The sequence below is a fragment of the Mustela nigripes genome, chromosome 6 (assembly GCF_022355385.1).
Source record: "Mustela nigripes isolate SB6536 chromosome 6, MUSNIG.SB6536, whole genome shotgun sequence".
In the NCBI taxonomy this organism is placed as follows: Eukaryota; Metazoa; Chordata; class Mammalia; order Carnivora; family Mustelidae; genus Mustela; species Mustela nigripes.
This window is the reverse complement of record NC_081562.1, coordinates 80920777-80944181: the sequence shown is the minus strand read 5'-3', so window position 1 is coordinate 80944181 and position 23405 is coordinate 80920777. Positions and strand designations below refer to the sequence as shown.

Here is a 23405-nt window from a genome sequence, read left to right as displayed (position 1 = left end):
GATTTTCAAATTCAGATACTGAGAAGGCTTCACCCTAAAGACAGCCCTAGCGGGGTTGCCCATGCACACGTGCTACAAACAGCTTGTCATGCCAGACGTCCCATTGCTGCTGGTCTCTGTGGTAACCCGACCGACCCCCAACCCTGAGGCGCACGAGGGGGCGACCGCTCTATGACAGAACACGCCCCTGGCTTCACAATCCTGCCACACTTCTTTCTCTTCTGTGACATTAGGGACACAGCGCGAGGCTTGGGAAGTGGCGGAGACATGGTCTCAGACACCCCTGAATCCGAATCCACACTTCACTGCTTACTACCTGACTTCGGTCATGCTAAAATAAAATGGGGTGCGGAAGCCTATCCTGTCCAGGGTTTCTGTCAGGATTAAATGATCCAGAATAGATAATGTATCTAGCACATTTCCTAATACATCAAAACCCCCTTCACGGGATTTTCTTTTGAGCAATACAGGCTCACTGGCTGAGGCCGATGGTAAACCCAGCCTCAGTGACTTGGAATCTTGGCTTGGGGACACAATGCTGTCTGGATGGGTGGGTCCCACTTCAGCACTTAGAATGACCTGGAAGGCTTGTTGCTGTGCTCCTTCCTATACCTTAATCCAAAGTTCTGCAATCAGTCAAGTCTAAGGCAAGGCCAGGCACCTGCAGCTTTAGGCATGATTGGGGTCTTGGGACACTGGTGGCATCATCCATCACCCTTCAGGACACCCAGACTGGAGACTCCTGATTTCTATTGTCTTATTTATTTATTTTGGCTCACACTTCCAGCCTCAGCCTCTTGATGGATTCCTCTCCACACTCCAGAGAAGCATTCTTTTATGACTGGGGACCTAAATCCATTCCAATTTGGACTGAAGATGAAATTTCTGTGCTGGCAACCACTTGTATGACCAGCTCCTCTACCCACTTCCCTCTGGCACCGTACTGCCTTCCCTCACCCATAATGGGTCATATTAGAAATCCTTCTGACTGGCTTCCTTTTCTGAGCTACAGACTCTGAGCCTCTTGTTCCATCTTCCTCAGTTGAACCACTTATCAGCAACAGGAAATCTTGGGCTGTCATCCATCCATCACTGTCCTCGGTCTTTTGCGTTTTCTAGGGGGTTATGAATCTAGGGCAGAGATCTCAATCTTGACTGCACGTAGAATCACCGAGAGAACTTTTTAAAAACACTGGTACCAGACACTTCTTCCCCTGGCCACAGGTTGGAAGCTTCCTCCCTCTAGCAGAGGTTACAAAAATAGTTTTCTTAAGAATTTACCATGCATACTAGCAATAACAGAACAGCATTGTAAAAAGCCACCCTTTCCTAAGTCCTTATTATGCATAAAGCAGGGCTTAAAGCACTTTACACCTCATTTTCTCTTTGTTTCTTCATTATCATATGTAATCCACATGGTACAGATAATCACTATTTCTATTTAAGGCTATTCCACAGTATTCCTACTTGCTAATTTTGAATACAAGCACCCTTCAGTATCTGAATCTATTTTACTCTTCCTGAAAGTGAAGGATCAGTGTGAACAGTGAGAGATAGCTTTATGTAAGGTTCCTTACTCTATGTCTTTGGTTCATCCTCTAGCCAAATCAGATCTTGAGAAGGGATATTTTCTCTTATAATAGTTCACCTTTTTAAAGTAGTGCATATCTATTGTGAAAAATACAAAAACATATAATGGATGAAAATTACAGTCATCCATTATCTAAACACCAAAGAACAATGCTATTGGTATTTTAGATATTTAACTATAATTATGTTCCTTAACATTTATCATAAAAATTTCTCCAGAGTAAGTAGCTTCATGCAGCAATTGTATTAGTCTTTTGTCAAGCACAGAATAAAATTCCCAGGAATGCCTCAAACACTAAAATACTGAGTGAGGCTGAGATGGTGAAAGGGCTCTGAGCTTGTTCTCTAGGTCCAACAAACAACTGTGTCACTTCGCTGATGTTATGTATTTGAAGCCTATGGCTCACTCACTCACTCCTCTGCTGCTGGGGACTGCCCGCTAAATCCTAGGTACTGACTTAGGTGCCGGGGGGACCCCAAAGGGACCTGGGTCATGGTGCAAGAGGTGCTTCTTCTTACACTCCAGGAATCCTCACCGAGGACCTCAAATGGGGTGGCGGTGGAAGGCGGCAAGTTGATGGTGACATTCATTTCGTTATGTTCCCCATGACATACTTAAATGGTGTGAAAACAGCTGCTGACTTACACACACAGTTTTTCTCTCCCCTCCTGTGTGTTTTTGGGGTGGGGACAGTTTTGGGTAACAAGAGTAACTGCGCTCTCTCTCACTGTTGTGGAAAGAGTGAGAAAGAAAATGGCACCTACCATAAGAAAGAATGATGGGAAGAGCCAGAGTCACTCTCTAAAGTGGCTAAAATTTAGCATTCCTAGTTTTCAGGCAAGGGGAAAAGAATTCAAAATGATGTACCACCCTCAAGTATTTTAGGCCAGGCATAGAAAGAGCTGAACAAAAAGTTTAGCTTACTAAAATTTTGCAACGATGGCCTCACTTGAAGTGCAGGGATAAAGCAGCCATGGACACTATATACATCCTTTATTTTTAAATATTTCATGTGAACAAGATTCATTGCATATTAATTTCTCAGTGCCAGTTTAGGAAATATACATCTCCCTCCATCCCACCCAACAGCCACTATTTTTTTTTTTTAAATCAGAAAATAGCTCTCTGACAACCAATTAGTCATCAAAATTTGGTTTAAATAACCAGCCTACTTCCTTTGGAAAAATGGTTTTTACTCATCTGAGTGAAGCCTTTCCTCTATTTGATATATTTATTTTCATATCCAACATTGGTGCATGACCTACTTGTACTCATTTGGAACAATCTGAGTATGAACTCAGCGAAGGTAAGGGTTGTTGACTGTGTAGTAAGGTCCCCAAATATCAATTTTATAGCTAAGACCAAAATCCATTTTTCTGTGAGTGGGGAGAGAGGTGAGGAGGGAGCTGGGGGCAAGAGGAGGGTCTGTTTGGAGACAGACCCTGACAGTTTCCATGGAAGGTGGAGGATGAAGCCTGGTGACGAGACGTGGAAGGACACACTGAAACCTGGAGGTTTCTGCTCCGCAAAGACGGGGGGGGAAAAAAAGAGGTTAAATGTTCTGCAGAGAGAATGAACAGGGACCTGGTAATGGGGAAGAGAGAGAAGTTAGTGGAGGGAAGAGAAAGAAAGGGAAGTTCTATGTGGTGGGGGGAAGACAAGCAGCAGAGTCTGAAGCTACAAAGAAGGGTAATAGGGAAAAAAAAAAAACAGTCATACAGTTATATGGACAAAAGACTTTAAAAAGATGGATTTTTTACATTTTAAAATTAAAGTTGTTTGGGTTTCTGGCTCTGTGTCCCAAATGTCAGTAAAGGCTGCTGGTGTGAGTGGTTCTGGAGGACACCGAGGAGAGGGGCCACAGCTGGCGTTAGGGTTGGCATAAGCAGAAAATACAGACGTGGGAGGCAAGACAGAAGAGAGATCAAAAGTTTTTTGAGAACAGAAACTCAGAGCCAGAAATTATCTTGAAAAGTTATGTGGAATAGTCAGAAAAATGGCTTCCCAACAGATGTCTACAGCCCCCGCCTAGAACAAACGAATATGTTACGTTACCTGGTACGGGGGAAATAAGGTTGTGAATGAGCTGACAATAAGACAGATTTTCCTGGGGGCACCGGGGTGGCTCAGTGGGTTAAGCCTCTGTTTCAGCTCAGGTCATGATCTCAGGGTCCTGGGATCGAGCCCCGCATCGGGCTCTCTGCTCAGCAGGGAGCCTGCTTCCCCCCTCTCTCTCTGCCTGCCTCTCTGCCTACTTGTGATCTCTCTCTCTCTCTCTGTCAAATGAATGAATAAAATCTTAAAAAAAAAAAAAAAAGACAGATTTTCCTGGATCATCCAGGTGGGCCCACTGAAATCATCAGGGTCAGTCAAAGCGGAAGAGGGAGGGAGGGAAGAGCTGAGGGGATGTGACTACAGAAGTCAGACACAGCCACAAGGCTGGCTCAGAGATGAGAAAAGAAGCCATAAGCCAAGGAATGTGGACAATCCTAGAAGCCAGAAAAGGCAAACAAATAGATTCATCTCAGAGGCTTCTGGAAGGGAAGGCTCCTGCGAACACCTTGACTGTAGCCCACTGAAACCCGTGTCAGACTTGTGACTTCTGGAACTGTAAGGTATTAAAATCTGTTGTTTTGTGTTTTTTTTTTTTTTTAATTGTCTTCCTATTACCATTAGGTTGGTGGTAATCTGTTCAGCAGCAACAAAAAAGAAATATACTAAGCCCCCTGAAAATGTGCAGAAATTGAGACAGCACTGGACTCTTCACTTTGATATAAGATAGGGCTTAAGTGAAGATTTAAAAGGACAGTGTGACCTTGGCTAACATCTGTTGCTCTCATTTCTTAGGGAAAGAACAGTAAGCCAAAACATTTGTGGTTATTATTTTAGATGATTATCTCTTAAAACATTATGTAATCTTGCGCCTGAGGAACCCAAGATTGAAAGCACAAGGATTTGGAGTCCTGGGATCTTGGATTTGAATCCCACAGTAGCCTCTTACAGATAACGCAAACACGGGTAAATCATTTAACTGCTTTAAGCCACAGAATCTTCATTTTTATAAAGGAGATAAAAATAAGGATTGTCTGTAAGATTAAATGAGAGTGATCTATCAAGCACTTAATACAGGGACCTGGCACATACTAGGAACTCAACAAATTACTACTGTTGGTTTTTAAAGCTTACTATAAGGGAGGAGAAAGTCATGAAAGTTGGGGAAATACTTAGTTCACAGCCTCAACAAAGGTCATCTCTCCAAGAACGAGGATCAGTTTGCTACCAATAATGGGCTAATAGACATAAAATGCAGCAGATGGGGATTTAAGTTAAATATGATTTTTTTTTCCTTTGTAACATAATTGTCAAACACTGGATACATTTATACCATTGGTTGGACCATCTTGTCTGGAGACCTATAATAAATAGAGTTTACTCCATTTTAGAGGTGGGCACGCAGCTGTGTGAACATACAGGCAAGTGATTTGGATATGTGGGCTGTTCTCTCCTCAGTCACAGCCCCGGGATTACACAGCTTCATACTCACGGGAGTAACACCTCTTGTATGTTATTCCAGATTGCTTTGCCTCCCATGATTATCGTCAGCTGCGTCGTCAGTTCAAGGAGACAGCCACCTGGGTCACACTGGAATATGACAAAGAAAATCCCATTTAAATTCTAGATGGGTCAAACATGAAATTGAGTCACTACTTTTATTTTTTGGTGATATTCTTCTGTTGAGGTGAAGAGACTCTCTAGACTATACAGTGAAGAAACTCTTCACTGGGCAGCCAGGAGGAAACAGAAAGCAGCTTCAATTGTCAAGAGAATCCAGTTCTAAGTCCGTACCTCTTCATTTCTGTATTTTCCCAGCCAATAGACGGGGTCTCCTGGGTAACCTACAAATTTGCCCTTAAAGAACGCGATGTAGAAGCATGAAGAATAGTAGTTGACAAACTGGAATAAGAACATCTTCATGGTCAGGCTGTTCTCATAGTCTGTCTGTGTCCTTGGGAGTTCTGTAGTTGAATAAAGGTGAGATTTTAAAACTGTGAACAGCTTTGAGACCCTAAGCAAAGACAGGGATACATGAGTTAACATGTTTGTTTTTTTTAAAAAAAAAAAATACAATTCACACTGTTTCCGTTTAAGCTGTTCTGAATTCCTTAATATAGCTACTGTGTTAATTCCAAGTTTACACATCGTTGTAAGAGTCCTCCCTCCCTCCCCCTTCCGCCGAGAATACAATATCCCATACGGCAAAAATATTCAAGGATTCCTTAATTTTTATGAGCCCAGTGTTCTCAAATGGACAAGGCCGTGCTCTCTCAGGTCTAAGTGGAGAAAAAAAAATTTTTATTTGAACAGCCCTGCTAAATTATACTCTCTTGTCTTCCTGAATTGCGATAAGGTAGGGCTGTTGAAACAAACAAGGGGGAACTTGTTACAAGCAGTTGGAGAAGACAAAACAGGTCATTCTTCTAGTTTAGAATTTAAATCAGTCTGATCATTTTCAGAAGATGACCGCTGAGCAGACCATTCGGAAAATGACCCAGGCATATGCAGCATGTGGGGAGTGCTTAACTCTGACCACCAAGCAGCTGCCTGGGATACAAGCCAGGGAGAGAGAAACATTTATTACAAAAGCCGGAGCTGATGAGAACAAAGCTATATTAATATGAACAGTATGGGGGGAAGCCACGCAACAGTGTGATTACTTGTCCTCTCAGCAAAAGAGGAGCATATTTGCCACTGGAACCATGACCCTATTCCACTTATTTGCAATAAAGAGACTATTTACTTTCAACAATAGGGTACGTGATCTAACATAATTGAAAATATTATTCAGGGCTGATCTGTTTACACAGAGCTTGGACATTATAATGATTGTCTTTGCTTTGTCCCTTTTGCTAATGCAAAGCTGTAGATAATTCATTTCCCACACAGGTTAGATGAAGTATGTTTACACTTGAAATTTTCAAAAATTTGTAACATGTTGAAATTGAAATGCCTAAAAGAGACAGACTCTCTTTTTCACCAGGTTCTAAAAATGTCTTACATATGACCAAAGCTGTAATAGGACCTTACCAAAATTCGTAATCATGATGGCCACTTTTTCATATATGATGTTCAGAATCATAATGATGACAAAGCTGATGAGGGAAGCTGTGATAGATGTGGCTGTCTGAGGGGTCAGGTACTTCTGGATTGAGTCCGTCCCGTTCAAGGTCTCGGGAAGTTTGGTAGAAAACACAATGAACACCGACAGCCTGTAGACAATGATCCCAATAACGGAGGCGATGATCAACAGGATCTGGAAGCATAACAAACACACCCACGTGAGCTTCACGAGGAGTATTTTTATGCTTAGAGATGAACCCCTGTGTGAATGGACAAGGTGCACGTGTGGGATAATGGGACTCGCACAACGGCCCTGAGACAGGTAGAACCTGGGCATGCTAAATTTCCCAAAATAGGGGAAAGGAATGATGGAGGTCAAAAGAGCATGTATCCACTGAGGGAAAATAAAAGCAAGGGGAGAAACTGCACAAGGAGGGAGGAGTTCATGGGAAGCCTGTACTTTTGGGCAGTTTGTCTGCAAACCCCAACCTGCTCCAAAAATGAAGGTCTATTAAAAAAAAAAAATTTATCTTCAGATGAGGAAAAATTGGAATAGTAGAACGCATGAAAACATCTCTCCTACAGTTGCGGCATCCTTGAGGGTATGCAATAGTTTTCACTCAGTTATGGTGCATTGAGGGGATAGCTCTCCTTCCAACAGAGAACCGAGCACAGGTTCAAGGGTCAGTAGGTGCTAGCGTCTTAGTCACCTGCACGAGGCGAGATTCTGAACAGGACCCGGGAGGCTGCAGCATGCCCACAGGGAAGTTGGAAAGGACAACAAGCTATCTGCTGATGAAGGCGGCACATGCTTTTCACGCTTAGATCTTAAGATCTGAAACTGGCAGTTATTCACACCTGCCTTCGCACAAGATTCATTTCACTAATCTGTTGCATTTTTGACAGCACAGACCCCATGTTGGCGGGGGGGTCTGAAGCCATTTATACATGGTTAGTAGAACATTACTTCCGCACTAGGCAGGTTTTCTCTGGCCCCTGAGTAACACACACTGAAGATCCCTTTTTCAAACTGTTTCCCCTACGTCTACTTTCTTGGACTTACTCCAAAGCATGTACTCGATGTGACTGACTGCCCGTGAGGACTGCTACCAGGGAGAAAAGCTACAGACACTGTGCACTTCAGGGCCAAGCAAATCACTTGGTGTTGTTTACAGCAAGAGAGGGTGCCTGGTTTTCACTTGGGGAGAGATTATAGGTGAGGCCCTGGAGTCAGCTTCCTGCATTTGACTCCCAGCTCTGCCTCGAGCTGTGGGACCTTGTGCAAATTACTTAGCCTTTGGGGTTTCAATGTCTTTGTCCTTAGAGTGAGGGATCCTAATGGGAACTAACTTATAGGATTGTTGTGAGGCTTTAATGAGTTACCGCAGGTAGAAACACTTAAGAACATTAAGCCCATGCACATGAAAAGTACTATGTAAATGGTAGCTGTGAATACGGCAACTGACATGTTATTAATAAGAGGTTTTTCTTACTTTTAAAGCCATCAGTTTGTAGAGAAGGCATGATATTTCCTCTTCTAATCTCTCTCATTATCTCCTTCCCTTCACAGAAAGGGCTTAATACTTGTGAAAGGAATGACATGTTTGTGTACGTCAGTACAAGTGAAAATTAGCCATGGTGGAGAAAAATGTATTAGTGAAGGTATATCCCGTCTTCCTCTCTGAGCACAACAAATATTGGCCATTTAAATCGTATATATTTAGGGGCACCTGGGTGGCTCAGGCGGTTAAGCCTCTGCCTTCGGCTCAGGTCATGATCCCAGGGTGTTGGGATTGAGTCCCGCATCGGGCTCCCTGCTCAGCAGACTCCCAGACCCTCTCTGCCTCTCCCTCCCACCCCGGATCATGTTCTCTCTCCCTATCTCTGTCTCCCTCTCTCAAATAAATAAATAAAATCTTTTTTAAAAAAAATCATGTATATATTTTTAAAATCTCCATAATAATTTGAATTATTAAGTAATTATAATAGTTGAGATTCTTTAAATGCTTACTCTTCACCTCAGCACACATATTTTTAAAATCCTCAACAACAGCCCTGGGAGATAGGTAGCCTGGTATCTTTTACAGTGGAAAAAGAGCCAAAGAGATTGAGACTTTGACCCAAATTAAGCCACTAGTAACTGAAAGAACAGAGACACTCAGAGACTCCAGAGTTCCACTAACCTCTACAGGGCACTGCCTCCTACGTGGGTTAGGAAATGAATTCCAATTCATTTCAGAGCTTCTACAAACTTGACTTGTTTCCATACTTCTTCAGGGTACTTGATAGGTTCAATATATCTTCCCAGGAGGAAGATTTTAATTCTCAAGCTCTTATGAATCTTTTCTGATTATAACTTTAATATAGGATTATTGGAACACTTGAAATTACACCACAGTGGACACTGGTTGCTCTTGCTGCCTTGGATCTGTTCCCAGTCTTAGCAGCAGACCCAGCTCTTGCTTTGGCAGAATGAACTCTCCTTCATTTTCAGTCCTGTGGTTTGCACTGGATTGTCCCCCTGCTCCCCCGTCTTTACAGGTACATCCTGGCTGGTTTGAGACAAATAGGTATCTCATCCTGCTGGCCTCACAAAGATTCAAGGCCTGACAAATAACTTAATAAGAGCCAGTAGGATGTGAGGAGAGATCTGCTAGTGTCTATGAGGAAGAGAAACTTGCTCTGTCAAGAGGAAGCTGCTAACAGAAAACTCTCTTGGTTTGCATGTGATGTGAGATCTGGAATCCTGCAGCATTCTGAGTTCAGAAGGTATTGCCCAAAACCACCGAGCCAGGAGACCACTGGACACAGAATGAAGGCAGAACAAAACACACAGCCCAGGATGTCATCTGGGCTGCAATTATCTACCCTCATGGAAGCCCTACCTCAGACCTGGGAGTTTTAGTTACAGGAACCAATAAATGTCACCCACTCTCAATTTGTTGTTGTTGTTGTTTAAATTTGTTGTTGTTGTTTAAATCAACTGAAGATTGATTTTGTTGTTGTTGTTTAAATCAACTGAAGATTGATTTTTCCATCACCTACAACTGAATGACTCCTAACTATAAAAATAAAGAAGAAAGAAAAATAGAAAAAAAAATGTATGTACCATCTATATGTAGGCACAATTCCTTCAGAATTATGCATTATTTGCATATTAAAGATCATTTTACATATTTTATCCTTTTCTTAAGCCTTTCAAAACCATAACATTTTTACATGTAATAAAGTATTTTCATGGACATACTTTCTCATGGCTACACCATATTCAATTGTATGAAGGATTAGATGTAGGATATTTTGGCTGAGACGTTTTTATATATAATAATGCATAAACCACATAAATAAATGTGTATATTTGTAATAAATACATGTGACTAAATCTTTACTTTTCTTACCATTTTGAAATACCTCCTTATTAAAGGTTTTTAAAAGCTGAATTAGTAGATTAAAGCACATAAATATCTGTGACTCATGATACTTACTAGCAAACTGCTTTTTAAGACCAGGGCAGCTTAAAATTCTCACACTCTAAGTAGGAGAGTAGCTGATCACTGCACCTCACCAACACTGGGCCTTCTGAGGTGAGAGGTGAAACACCGTATCTCATTTAAATGGGCACTGATTTAATTAGTATTAACATCTGACATTTGCCAGGGTATTTTTCCTTTTGTGAAAGGGTATTCTTATTCTCTGCCTCCTCAGCTTTTGAGATCTTTAGTGCTACCTTACAAGTGATCCGGACTTCTTATGTATTGAAGGTATTAACCTTTTGCCCTCATTGTTAACAAAAATTTCATCTGTTTTGTTTAAGCTTAGAATGATACCAATGTGTGGGAATCTGTAGATTTTCCTCTGAAACTTCTTTCACTGCTGTGATGTTTAGGAAGGGTTTTTTTTATGCAAAGATTGCATATTCATCAATATTTATTTCCAGTTTGTGGTGTTACCTTCCGAATATTTCTGGAATTACAATATGTATTCACAGTATGGTTTTAATATCTTTTTTTTTTTTCCTAAGAGCTAACAAGTATTCCATTGCCATTTATTTATTTATTTTTCAAAAAAGATTTTATTTATTTATTTATTTGACAGAGATCGCAAGTAGGCAGAGAGGCAGGCAGAGAGAGAGGAAGGGAGGCAGGCTCCCTGCTGAGCAGAGAGCCCGATGCGGGACTCGATCCCAGGACCCTGAGATCATGACCCGAGCCGAAGGCAGAAGCTTAACCCACTGAGCCACCCAGGTGGCCCTCCATTGCCATTTATTAAATAATCTTCACTTATTCCATGAGTTATAATGCCTCCCTTCTCATATACTAAATTATTACTGATATGAGGGCCCATATTTGGGCTTCACATCCTCTTTTCTAATTTTGCTATTCCTGAGCCAATAAAACTCTCAATATATTACTAATGATTATATTACTAATATGACTTTAATAATAAACCCCAAATTAATGTTATAAGTCCTGATATTTTAGAAATATTACTTTTTTTAATCTATAATCATTTGTTTCAGTCTTCTTTTATACCTTTCAGTAGTTTTTATGTTTTCTTTGCTAGTTCCTATTATCTTTTTAAGGCTATTCCTTGACATTGTATTTTTGTTGCTCCTGTTGGAAAATTTTAAATTCCTAAGGCCTCCCACTTGTTTCTTCACCAGAAACTGGGAAATCTGGACCCACTCATCTGATTTAAACCAAGGAGGTGAAAGGAACTGGAAGAGCCACCGTGAGTGGACAGATATGAGAGCTGCTCCATGTGGTGGCTGACTGGTTCTCCGGAAACAATTCTATGAGACCACATGGTTTCCAACTTGCCTTGAGTTTCCTGGATATTTACAATTAGATATTAAAATGTCTGTGACAGACTTACCCAGAAGAAGACAGCACTTGCACAGAGGGTTATACGGACACATTTTCCCCAGGTAGTGAAGGGAACACGCTCTTGTTCCTGAAAGGAAAAAAAAAAAAAAAAAAAAGAAAAGAAAAGAAAAGAAAAAAAGTCTAGTCAATCAAAGGAGGACCCTGGTGAAATGATTTTTTTTCTCCTGACTGGTCTCTAAATCTTAGGCTTAATTTTTGGAAAAAATTCTTTTCCAAACATAGCCCCTTTCCCCAGAATTACATTTTTGTTGTTGTTGTTGTTAATTTCAAACACATGCACAACAAGGCAACTGCAGTGCTCATTTTAATGTTTTTTGAAAATGCAAGCATGAATGATGAAATGTTTGTCTGCCATGACCTGAGCTCAGGAGCCTGGGTATGTGACAATGCTAAGTTGTAGAGCTACATTCCTGAGCTCATTGGAGATGTTAGCCACGGTAGCAACGACAGCATAGAGTCAGGGCAGGACAGGAAGTGTCACGGGTATCTGCAAATACTGTTATCTATTATGTGCTTCTTGGAGGAGCTTTATATATTAATTTGGTATGGCTATAAATTTTCAGTTTCCATGGCCCATAAGAATACATTTAATTTTTAAGAGAGGAGAACAATACTTCTCAAGATTTACCTGGATTATATGAGCAGCTGTAGCATAATAATAGCTACAAATACTTCCACGACATTTACTCTATGCCAGGTACTATTCTAAGTAGGTTCTACCCACTAATTCAATTAACCCTTACTACACTGTGTGAGGAAGCAACTCTATTATTCCCATTTTTACAGCTGAAGAAACTCTGGCATAGAGAAGTTAGATCATTTGTCAAAGACCACTCAGCTAGTAAGTTGCTGTGTTTGGTTTGCACGCCATCTCATTCCCACCACTTCATTTCCACACTAAACCAATGGAGGGTGCATTAGCAACAAAAGGAACATGAAGAAAAAGAGAAAGAAAAATGAACCTTCATCTTCAATTTTTTTCACAAGCAATGTTTCAATGGAAATTTAACTTACTGGCTGGCAATTTTAAATACTACATTTTCTTTTCTTTAGTACTTTTTCTATCATGCCAATATTATAAGCTTTTTTTTTAAAGTATTTAAAAGGCGCTTTCAGCATCTAATTTTATCTAAGTTTCTGCTTTCATTTCTGAATGTATAGTCTTCCAACAACACATGGTTTGACCTCATCATCTTCCATTGAAAACAGTGAGAACGATACATAATGGGAATTATTTGAAGCTTGTTACATTGTAAAAGACAAATGTCACCTTCTGTTGATAATTGAACCTCATTTTTTTCCATTTATAAAATGAGGAGGTTGAACTGGTCCCTCCAGTCCCTTTTAGTGTTGGCATTCTATAAATCTGTGGTTCAATTTATAAAATCTATACTTAGGGACATTTTCTGATGCTATTGGTAAAAGCATTTTCTTTCCAAGAATTATTCGTATTCTGGATTGACTGTCCTTATGCTGATGACTGCAAGTATAATCAGCTCTACATTTTCTGTGTTGATGGAAAGGAGCAATAATGCAGATGATTCAAAAATTACCCTTCACTGGCTTTGGAATATATATGTAGAGAGACACAGTTTCATTTTTTTATTTTTTGCAGCAGCAGTAGCAGAAGCAAATCTACCTTTCCAATTATATAAAATGCCGAGCACAGGCCTACACATAGTTGGACTTCAATGAATGTTTCCCTTCTCCCTCTACCCTTTCTCCAACTTTTGGAAGAGAGCTGCACGATCCTGTGACCATCCCAACCAGAAGGTGGAGCAGTCCTGGAGGCTTAGAGCAGCACAGAGGGCAGCGGGCTCGTCTGGATGGAAAAGGGGTTGTCAGAAGGAGGGGCATGTGAAAAATGAAAAATCAACTATAAAATCCAATGTGTCCTTCCTTATACAACTATGTCATAGACTCTAATTTTTCTCGTTTGCATTTTTTATCGATATGAAAGAAAGGACACAGACCAGTGCATCTTTTCTTCTACATTTCTGTCGCAGTCTAATTTTCTTTTCCCCAATTTTACTTTTATTATGAAAGAAGGCGTCACATTTATCTCCTACGTCCACTGTTCTAAGCAATACTTCTTCACCTCAGCTACATATTACAATCTCCAGAGAAGCTTTACATAATCCCTGTGCCCAGGACAGACCTCAGGCCACTAAGGACCACCAGAGTATACAGTGATGGGACCTACGCATCGAGACTTTCCAAGGCCCCCAGGTGATGGCAGTGTGCGCCACAGCTGAGAACCACCGTGTACACAGACTAAGCCGCATCTACTTAATGTTCTCTTTACCTGAGTGATCTCATTGATCACCACGTGAGTACACTGCGCTTCGTATTCTGGCCGGGGCTGCTCTTCTTGCTGTAACTCGACTGTGTCCCACTCGTACTCGAGTTCCGCCTGGCGCCGCTTCCAAAACTCCAAAAACAAGGTGACTAATGGAGAGAGAACAGGAGCATGTGGTTCATAGGTGACTGAGGTTTCAGAAATCTGTACCAGATTATTGATGATTATAATTACCCATAACACTTTTATACACTGTCAGTAAAGTCTAATTTACAGGGGACACTAATTTTTAAAAGAGAGGAGTTAAGTGATTATAATAGTTACATTATATAACTTGTGTTATACATTATATATATATAATGTGTATATATATATATACATTATATAACATAAGTTATATAATGTAAGGCATCTGCGGGGCATCTGGGTGGCTCAGTGGGTTAAGCCTCTGCCTTCTGCTCAGGTCATGATCTCAGGGTCCTGGGATTGAGTCCCCTGTAGGGCTCTCTGCTCAGCGGGGAGCCTGCTTCCCCACCCCACCCCCCACCTTCCTCTCTGCCTACTTGTGATCTCTATCAAATCAAATCAAATAAAATCTTTAAAAAAAGGCTTCTGCTACTAGCACTTTATCGCCCACCAAAAAACCACAAATAACTACAGTAATTCAAGAACCAGTTTATGGTCCATCCGTCCTTTAGCCCGTTCATACCCACATCCCCCTCTTCTTTCTTGAGGGCCTGACGGGGAGCACCTGAGCAGTCCTCAAATCTCTACTTACCACCACCCAAGCCACCCTAAATTAAAAGACTATTCTTAAATATGGGAATCTGATATTTTTCTCAACCTTGTGTGAAGTATGAATGAAACTATTTTTAAAAATCTTTACTATCTTTCAAAGCTTGGAACTTAAAATACTAAATAGAAACAACATCAAGTAGTGATTGAAAATGTAGTCTGAGGGTAAATCCCTTTGACCCTTCTTTCGATCAGACTGGTACCCCTACGCCTTTCCTAGACAGAAAATTCTGGATTTACCACTGTTCCACACCCAAGTACTTTTATGTGCTGACCATAAGGAGAAAAGACACCCGCCTGATTCAAGGAGTTCCTAAATGTGCAGGAATTATGGTGACGTGACAGCTACAGCAGACCAGTGAGGGTTCCCATCAAAGTAAGCACAGGTGGCTCCAGGGGCGCAGAGCCAGAATACGTGACCAACGTGTGGCTGAGGTTCTCCCAGAGGAGGGGACCACTGCAGATGACCGACTTAGAGTTGATCAGGTGAAGTTGGGACATTAAGGTCACCTCCCCTGAAGGAGCCACACATACGAAGGCAAGGAAGCCAGAGAACCAGATACTTTCCAGAAGCAGCAACTATCTGGAAGTGAGTGTACAGTGTCATGAGGAATGTGGGGCAGCCGGTGGAGAGAGAGCAGGGGCACATCATAAAGGACTCCATGCCTTAAGTGACCCTTTTGTAACTTCAAGGTGGAGGGGACACTGCAGGAGTTCTAGAGAGACTAGAGGCAGGGAGACCTGCCAGCAGGTACCTGATGAGGCTGCTTGGGTGTGGAGGAGAGAGAACAGAGCATGTTTGGCAGGCAGGATGGTCAGATGCAGAGGTGTAAAGGGGAGGGAGAGGTCTAGGATGCCAATCGTGTTTCTGGCTAAAGTGAGGTGATGCCCTAAATTCTAGGGCCATTATCCACAATAAGAAGGGCAGTAATAGGAGTGAAGTCAACAGGTTTGGTTCTAATCAGGTGCCTCTGGGCCACAGGAGAGACGACCAGTAGGTAGGTAAACATCTAGAACTTGGGAGAAAAATCTAGGCTAAGCTGGAAACTTTATAAAGCATTAACTGAGGCTGTGAGCAGATGAGATCATTAAATGAGGTGTAGAGGGGTAGTTCTTGGCGTGGCTGCACATGAAAAGCCCTTGAACTTAAAAAAAAAAAAAAAAAAAAAAACACTGAGCCTGGGCAACACCCCTGAGTTTCCGACTTTACTAGACTAGGATGAGGCATAAGCACTGTGTTTTGTTTTTGCTTCTAAGGTCTACCATCAGGGTTGGGAACTGCGTGAGGACAGAGCAGAGAGGCCGGCCAGCCCTACTGCAGAACACCTAAGGATGACCACCTGAGGATAGCCAGAGACGCAGGAGGACCTCCTGAGATGGGGCTGTGAGCAGCAGGAACTCTGCACTCCCCAATGGCCAAGAGAGCTGAAATAAAAAGCACTCACTTCCCAGCAGCATTGGTTGTGACTTTACTTGTTTTCCAGTAATGATGAGTGAGAGTAGAAATAAGCTGGGTGTTGGAATTGAGGTCAAATTCTGGTTCCAGTGATTATTAGATGTGACTCCTGGTCGACATGTTCCAATGTGCTGAGCCCCCGTTTCCCACTCTGCGACACGGGGTCAGTGGGACCCACCTCATAGGGCTGTTGCGAGCTTCATGGCATCATCTGTATCAAAGCCCTCCCACCCCTCAGTGGCAACTGCTATTACTCTCCTCATTTCAGACAAAGAGAGAGAGAAGCACAGAAAGGTTAAAACACCTGCCCGAGATGACAGTGTTGGAGGCCGGGCGCTCTGGCTGCAGAGCCCAAGCTGTGCTTACTCACCACGGGGTACTTCCTCAAGCCTCCTGCTGCGAAGTGTTATGGGATATTGGAAGGGGAGGTCTACAAAACCTTGGGTACTACGTTGCTGGGTGCACATTGTGTATCATAACTACTTGTGGTTTTAGAATGTTGCTGGACGATATCACTGCTGACTCTTGTGGCTCAGTGTCCCACCCCGAGGGCACCAGGAACTAGGGTGACCGGGTGCCATGGCAGACTGGAGTTTCCTGTTCTGTGTCTTTTGATCTTTCCCCGCTCTGGTGGGGAGCACTGCCCTTATGTTCTCTGGCAAACCACACACCAGGAGGCCCATGTTGATTAGAGAGACCGAGTTAGGACTCTTACATCAACCTGTAATGAGAGGAGAGGGAAAGCTGCCTTGGACCTTGGGAATCAAGAACAGCTTGTCCTCTCAATCATGGTGTCATTACATCTAAAAGAAGGCTGAAGAAGACAGCCATCTACAGCGTGGGTGGTTATATCCAGCACCGTGCAAGGACAAGGCACACACACGCACATGGTAGCATTCCAGCTGCTGTAAGTTTGCTGCTGGAGAGCCAGGCCACTTTCCTGGGCCTTGAAACCATTCAGACCTCTTTAGTCACAAAGCTGAGCAGGGCAGATGAACTTGCTCAGCCTTTATTCCAACTTCTACACTAAAAGACCAGGTTTTAAAATAATAATAATAATAATAATAATAATAATAATACATTTTTTCAGACTCTTGCTGTGCAGGTTCCTGGTGTGATTTTATAAAATGTCCGTCAGGTACATGTGTGTGTCACTTAAACCAGAAGTGGGGTTGAATGGAGGCACAGGCAGTTGCAGGAGCTATGTTACTCTGCTGGTGTGCATGCAGCGGGAGAAGTGCAGTTCTGGAACAAACCGGCAAAAGCAGTTCCGTGACCTCCAAGTGTAGTTGGTTAGGGGACTGCCTTCCTGATTTCCCAGCTCCCCCTAAGCCACGTATCTGGTGTTTTTCTGGAAATCATGAGGCCCAGCCTAGAACTCAAAGGTTAAAAATGCAGCCATGCTGCCAAAAGCCTGTAGCTCTTGGAGAATCCAGCAGAAGTAGGTACGAAGCAACAAGCAGGAAGGAGAAAGGTATATGCTAAGATCTGGCCCATTAGCTTTGGGTTGGTGTTTAGGACTTGAGTCAGTATGAATGTGTGGCCTGGCAGGACCTGAAAGGGTAGACATTATTCAGGTAAGTCCATGATATATACCACATTTATTACAAAAGGTTTTCAATCTTCAACTTTTATAATTCCTAGAGAACAGAAACATAGTAAAAATACTCAAATAGATCTGGGGACACAAGAGATGCTACTAGACTATAAATGGTGGAGGGGGGTCTGGGTGGCTCAGTGGGTTAAAGCCTCTGCCTTTGGCTCAGGTCATGATCTCAGGGTCCTGGGATCAAGTCCCGCATCGGGCTCTCTGCTCCTCGAGGAGCCTGCTTCCCCCGCACCCTCTCTGCCACCTCTCTGCCTACTTGTGATCTCTCTCTCTGTCAAATAAATAAATAAAATCTTAAGAAAAAAAGAAACCAAAACACTATGAATGGTGGTGAAATGAAAGACTTCACATGGTCCTCCCTCCTCTTTGGTTCTGCAGTTTCTGACGTTCTATAACAAGGTTCACAGCAGTGGTTCTCATAACGCAGACATAGCAGGAAAGGCAATAGAAGACACTTAAAGACTTCATCATACATACATATCCTTAAAGATACACATATGGTGCTACAAGCAATGTTGAAATGTTTTCTGCCTTCTAAAATCTGATGACATAAAATCAGCTCAATATGCTTAAGTCAGTTCAATAAACCCAGTATAGTTAATGATCACAGAAAGCAAGGTTAGCTGGGAAATGGCAGGTTTGTCTTTCCAGTGCCAAAATTAGTTGATATTTTTGATTTATTTAAAATGTTTTCTGGGGCCTGGGTGGCTCAGTTGGCTGGGCATCTGCCTTTGCCTCAGGTTGTGGTCCTGAGATCCAGGCCCACGTCAGGCTCCCTGCTCAGCGGGAAGCCGCCTTCTCCTCCTCCCTCTGCCTGCCACTTCCCCTCTTATGTTCCCTCTCTTGCTGTCCCCCTATCAAATAAATAAATAAAATCTTTAAAAATAATAATAATAAAATGTTTTCAGGGTGCCTGGTGGCATCTGACTCTTGATTTCGGCTCAGGTTGTGATCACAGGGTCAAGGGATCATGCCCTGGGTCGGGATCACTGCACGCTGAGGAATCTGCTTGTCCTTCTCCTTCTGCTCCTCCCCCGCTGCTTGTGCTCTATCTCTAAAGTGCATAAATAAAATCTTTAAAAAAATGTATTTCTAAATTAGGGCTGTCAACATCCATTAGTATATGGAGTTCAACAGATGTGTCAGAATTTTGTACATTACAAATCAGTGCTAAGCCCAAGGTTAGGATAACAGGTAAAGCGAGCACCACCCATGTGTTCAGTACCTGTGCTCTTATGGGGGGATGGAGGGGGGATGGGGTGGGGAATAACATATTTTATAATAGAGGAGTACAGAGGATTTTAATCCTTGAATTTGATCTTTATTCTTCTACGTGTCAAATATTAGCTAGTGTTTGGTCTCTAGCCAGAACATGTTGAATATGCAAAAGACAGTAACTTTGTAGATAGGTTTGGCCATCCTAAAGTTCTCTTTATCAAGGAGTGGCAACTAATCTCTAAGAGTTGTCCAGAACAGTTGGATCGTCTGTTCTGAGATCTGGTGACTTCTAACAGGCACAGCCACTGCAAAAGGAAACACTCTCAAGGACATGTGAAAAGCACCATGAGATGCTCGCATTCACGTGCTGTCTTCTCAAGAGTAAGAGATCTGAGTCACATTATTCCCCCAACTAGCTACAACCTGAGCTCTATTTCCCCCTTAACTTACACAGTAAAATTGGAAAGAATTTGTTTTTGAAAATGCAGTTCTTTTCTTCTACAGTAGAATGCTTACATTAACATTTAAATATTTGCATTTAGAAAAAATGACAATTGCCTCATTACAATGATGCTATTCAAAGTAAATAATATAACTATAGTGTTAAAACATCCACATAAGAATTATATTTTTGGGGGGCGCTTGGGTGGCTCAGCCGTTAAGCATCTGCCTTCGGCTCAGGTCATGATCCCAGGATCCTGGGATGGAGCCCTGCATCAGGCTCCCTGCGGGAAGTCTGCTTCTCCCTCTCCTACTCCCCTTGCTTGTGTTCCCTTTCTCATTCTCTGTCAAATAAAAAAAAAAAAAAAATTCTATTTTTTAGGACTATATCTGTTTTACTTATTAAACAGAATTTATTATTTACTATTATAAGACATAACGCATAACTTAATAAATACTTGCTCATATAAAAGACTATAAAGAAGAAAGCTTACCTGTAATTCCTGTATAGCTTCACCGGAACCCCAACCCCATGTAAGTCAGGGTGGACCACAGCCGTGGGGACTGTTACAATAATGGCTCCCTATGAACCACGCCTCCCTGCATCCAAGCCCCGGGGTAGTGCTCCCACCTCCTCACATCGTTGCTGGCTTGGCCATGACCTACTTTGGCTGATGGGACATTTACAAACTTGATGCAAACGCAGGCTCAAAAAATGTCTGCGCACTGGGGCTTGTCCTCTCTTGCTTCTCTTTGGAAGCCTAAAGCCACCATGTGAAGAATCCTGGACTAGCTCAGTGGAGGAGAGGGCATAATATAGAAGCAAGATGAAGCAGCCCAGGTGAGCCCGGTAGACCAAACCAGCCTAGCGACCGCCAGACCATTTCCCTCAGTGAAGCTGCCAGGCTCACTGCCTCCATCAGCTGAGCCAGCAAGTGACTAGAGAACCTCTCAGCTGATGCAGAGAATCATGAGAAATAATAAATGTGTTTTAAGCAACCCTATTTTGAAGGAGTTTTTTTATGTGGTAACTCGTAAAATGGCCTTACGGATTATAAATTGAGTTCTAAGGGAGCTGAAGTTTAGGCAATCCACTGGGTTACTTTGATAGCATATATCAAACCGTGACATGGTATTAAGTTAGCAGATTGTATGATCTCATGATTTTAAAATTTTTTAAAAATGTAATTCTCTTACCAAGGGAAGGAGGCATATGAAAGAATAAATCACTCTAAGATTCAAAGGAGTCTTTTGGAAATTAGGATAAAGGATTCATTTTTTCCAAAACAGTGAAAAAAATGTAGATAGGGACATACGGTTTTTGGGTTGTATTTTAGTGTTAAGATGCAAAAGTAAACTGAAAGAAAAAAAAAAAAAAGAAAGTAACTTACCCCATATTCCCATAAATACTGCAAACACTAGGGTTCCAAAACTGTCAAAGATACACAATTTCTGGAAAACAAAGTAATGACATATAACTAAGTCATGTTTTCTACTCACTAGCATTTAGCAAATATGCAATACTTTGTGTATTCTACAGTCTGAATCTCTTTTAAAGCTGATACCTAGTTTAACAATCACCGTATCTACTACAAATTTGGAGATGGGATTTCTTGTTGTTTTGAAAGCAAACAGCCTTTGCTGTATTTACCACAGTGCATTTTCCAAGGGAATCCTTCCATATCGTGATAAAGCAATTGGCATAGCTGCCAAGATTCCATTCGGTTTAAAGTTTCTATCAGACCTCTGAATGAAGGGCTCTTCTTATAAGCTGTCATAGTGAACTTGAAGTACTATAGCTCTACAAATAAAAGGGACTTTAAGCAACTTTTGGACTTATAATTTGCATCTTATCATCATTTCATCCTGGTCAGAGGGTAAGTTACTGAATTCTTGCTTTTCTTGCTAAGAAGAGCATAAGGCTGGGGTTTATTCTGAGATGGTTCTGCCCAAGGAGAGCTCTGTTTCCCCAAACCCCAGTGATGGCTTTTCTACCATTAATGACAGAGGCTACCATTAACTTAGGTAAGGACAGGGGCTGTTGCTAAGCTTACTGTGGGTACAACCATGAATCAATCAATGACACACCTGTACAAAGAAGGCTTTTATCCTCTAGTTCTGCTAAATTTCATTTTTTTGCTAGTATATAAATAACCTATCTCCCATCTCCCATTTGGGATTCCCAGAAAATCTTTAAATTAGTTACTAATTTTTCCTCTGGTGAGCATTTAAAAAATCCTAAAAGAAAAAAAATCTATAAAATATAAAGGTACTGGAAAAAGTGGCAAACATGTAGAATATCAACTTTATTATAGATTTGCACAGATCATACAAAAAGTAAAGAAGACAGTGTACAAAAAGAAGGTATAGGATTAAAAAAAAACCTTTTTCAATTGCTAAAGAAAATTCAAAGTTGGTTCTAAAGAAACTTTTTGTTTTAGGTAACTTTGTTGGTTACCCTTTATATACTGACATAAATTTGGTAAACTTTCACCTATGTGAAAATATTATTTTCATAAAAGAATATCCACTTAACCATAAAAGAATATCCACAAAACACTTGTACATGTGTTTCCCAAAGCATATAGATGCCCTTCAATCCTCTATCTGGAGCTGATCAGAAAGTACAATCCCAAACTGGGATGCAACTATTTCTCTTAAAAATTAGCTCAAGAAAAACAGAATTAATAAGTGAGTGGCCAGTCTGGGGAACACTGCCCCCCACTTAATCCTCTAGTCTTAGAATTACATGGACCAATATTTCAAATCTTCCAGTCTGGACTCTTTATGGAACCAAAGCTTTCATTTAATGTTATGCCTCATCCCTCAGTGAAAATTACTGTAAGGAAAGTCCTATGCAGAACCGTCCCATGTGTTATTATGGTATTACTGAAAATTCTGTCTAATGTTTCTCCTAGGAATCATTGCACACCTCTATCTGATATTTCCCTACTTGCTCTGACACCCCTGAGTACCTACTCTAGAAAGAAAAAACCCTACCTCTGAATTCTTAGCCCTACCATGTTGAGAAAAAGCCAGTGGATGCTTATCTATCAGTGTGAAAGAAAAAAGAAAAAAGGGGAGTAGCAAGAAAAAGCAGGTTTACCACTAATGCCAAGATCACCCCAGTTGCCTGGCTCAAGGTAAAGGATGTGCCTTGAGCTCCTACAAGATGGAGTCAGGTGGTCTGGAGGAAGTTACCATTTTTGCCACATTTATTAAGACTGAGGACTCAGCAGAGAGAACAAGATGGCTGGCGTCTCCACATACCCCATAAGCAGGAATTGGGGAAGAAGAGGAGCAAGGGGCTTTCTTGGTAAAAAGCTTAGCTTAGTTTGCTTGACTGGAGGACAGAGATGGGGAAACACAGATGTATTAAGAGCAGCCCCAATCAGCATCCTGCTCTAATCACAGGGAACAGGAAAGAAAAGAGAAGGCTGCATATGCAGGAAACCAGAGGAACCAATGAAAATCTAGAAAAGTGACCATTTGTTGTGTTTCTTCCTCCAAAGGAATAAAACCAAAATTTTATAACAATATTTTCTGAGAACAAAATATTTTAAGTTACCACATTTCCCTTTCATCTTGCCAGTCAAAAAGTAAGAAACTTATTTAATGCTCAGTCACACAAACAACATCAATCCTGATTATTTCCATAACTGTTCCCTCATTTCCTTGATCATGATTTTCTATTTCTACTTTATTAATCCTTTTAGCATTCATGTCCATCAGTGAATACTCTCTTTCCAAAAGAAAGAGGCAGAAATGTATACATAAATGTATAAATGAAGAAATGATTGAATTAACCAAAGAAAGACATGGAAAGCTGCTTTTTCTCCTTTTTAAAATTTTTTAAAAATGTAATTCTCTTACAAAGGGAAGGAGGCATATGAAAGAATAAATCACTCTAAGATTCAAAGAAGTCTTTAGGAAATTAGGATAAAGGATTCATTTTTTCCAAAACAGTGAAAAAAATGTAGATAGGGACATAC

General features: G+C 41.4%; 1 protein-coding gene across 2 annotated transcripts in view; it reads right to left on the bottom strand.

Moving 5' to 3' along the window:
- ANO6 (anoctamin 6) overlaps positions 1–23405 on the bottom strand; it is a 187082-nt gene that overhangs the window by 22002 nt on the left and 141675 nt on the right. For both annotated transcript variants that reach the window (XM_059402953.1, XM_059402954.1), the window contains 6 exons: positions 20805–20865; positions 13901–14043; positions 11585–11662; positions 6677–6902; positions 5438–5607; positions 5136–5233 (listed from right to left, as the gene is read on the bottom strand). In XM_059402953.1, coding sequence (XP_059258936.1) covers positions 5136–5233; positions 5438–5607; positions 6677–6902; positions 11585–11662; positions 13901–14043; positions 20805–20865 — 776 coding nt within the window. The remainder of the gene's footprint in view (positions 1–5135; positions 5234–5437; positions 5608–6676; positions 6903–11584; positions 11663–13900; positions 14044–20804; positions 20866–23405) is intronic.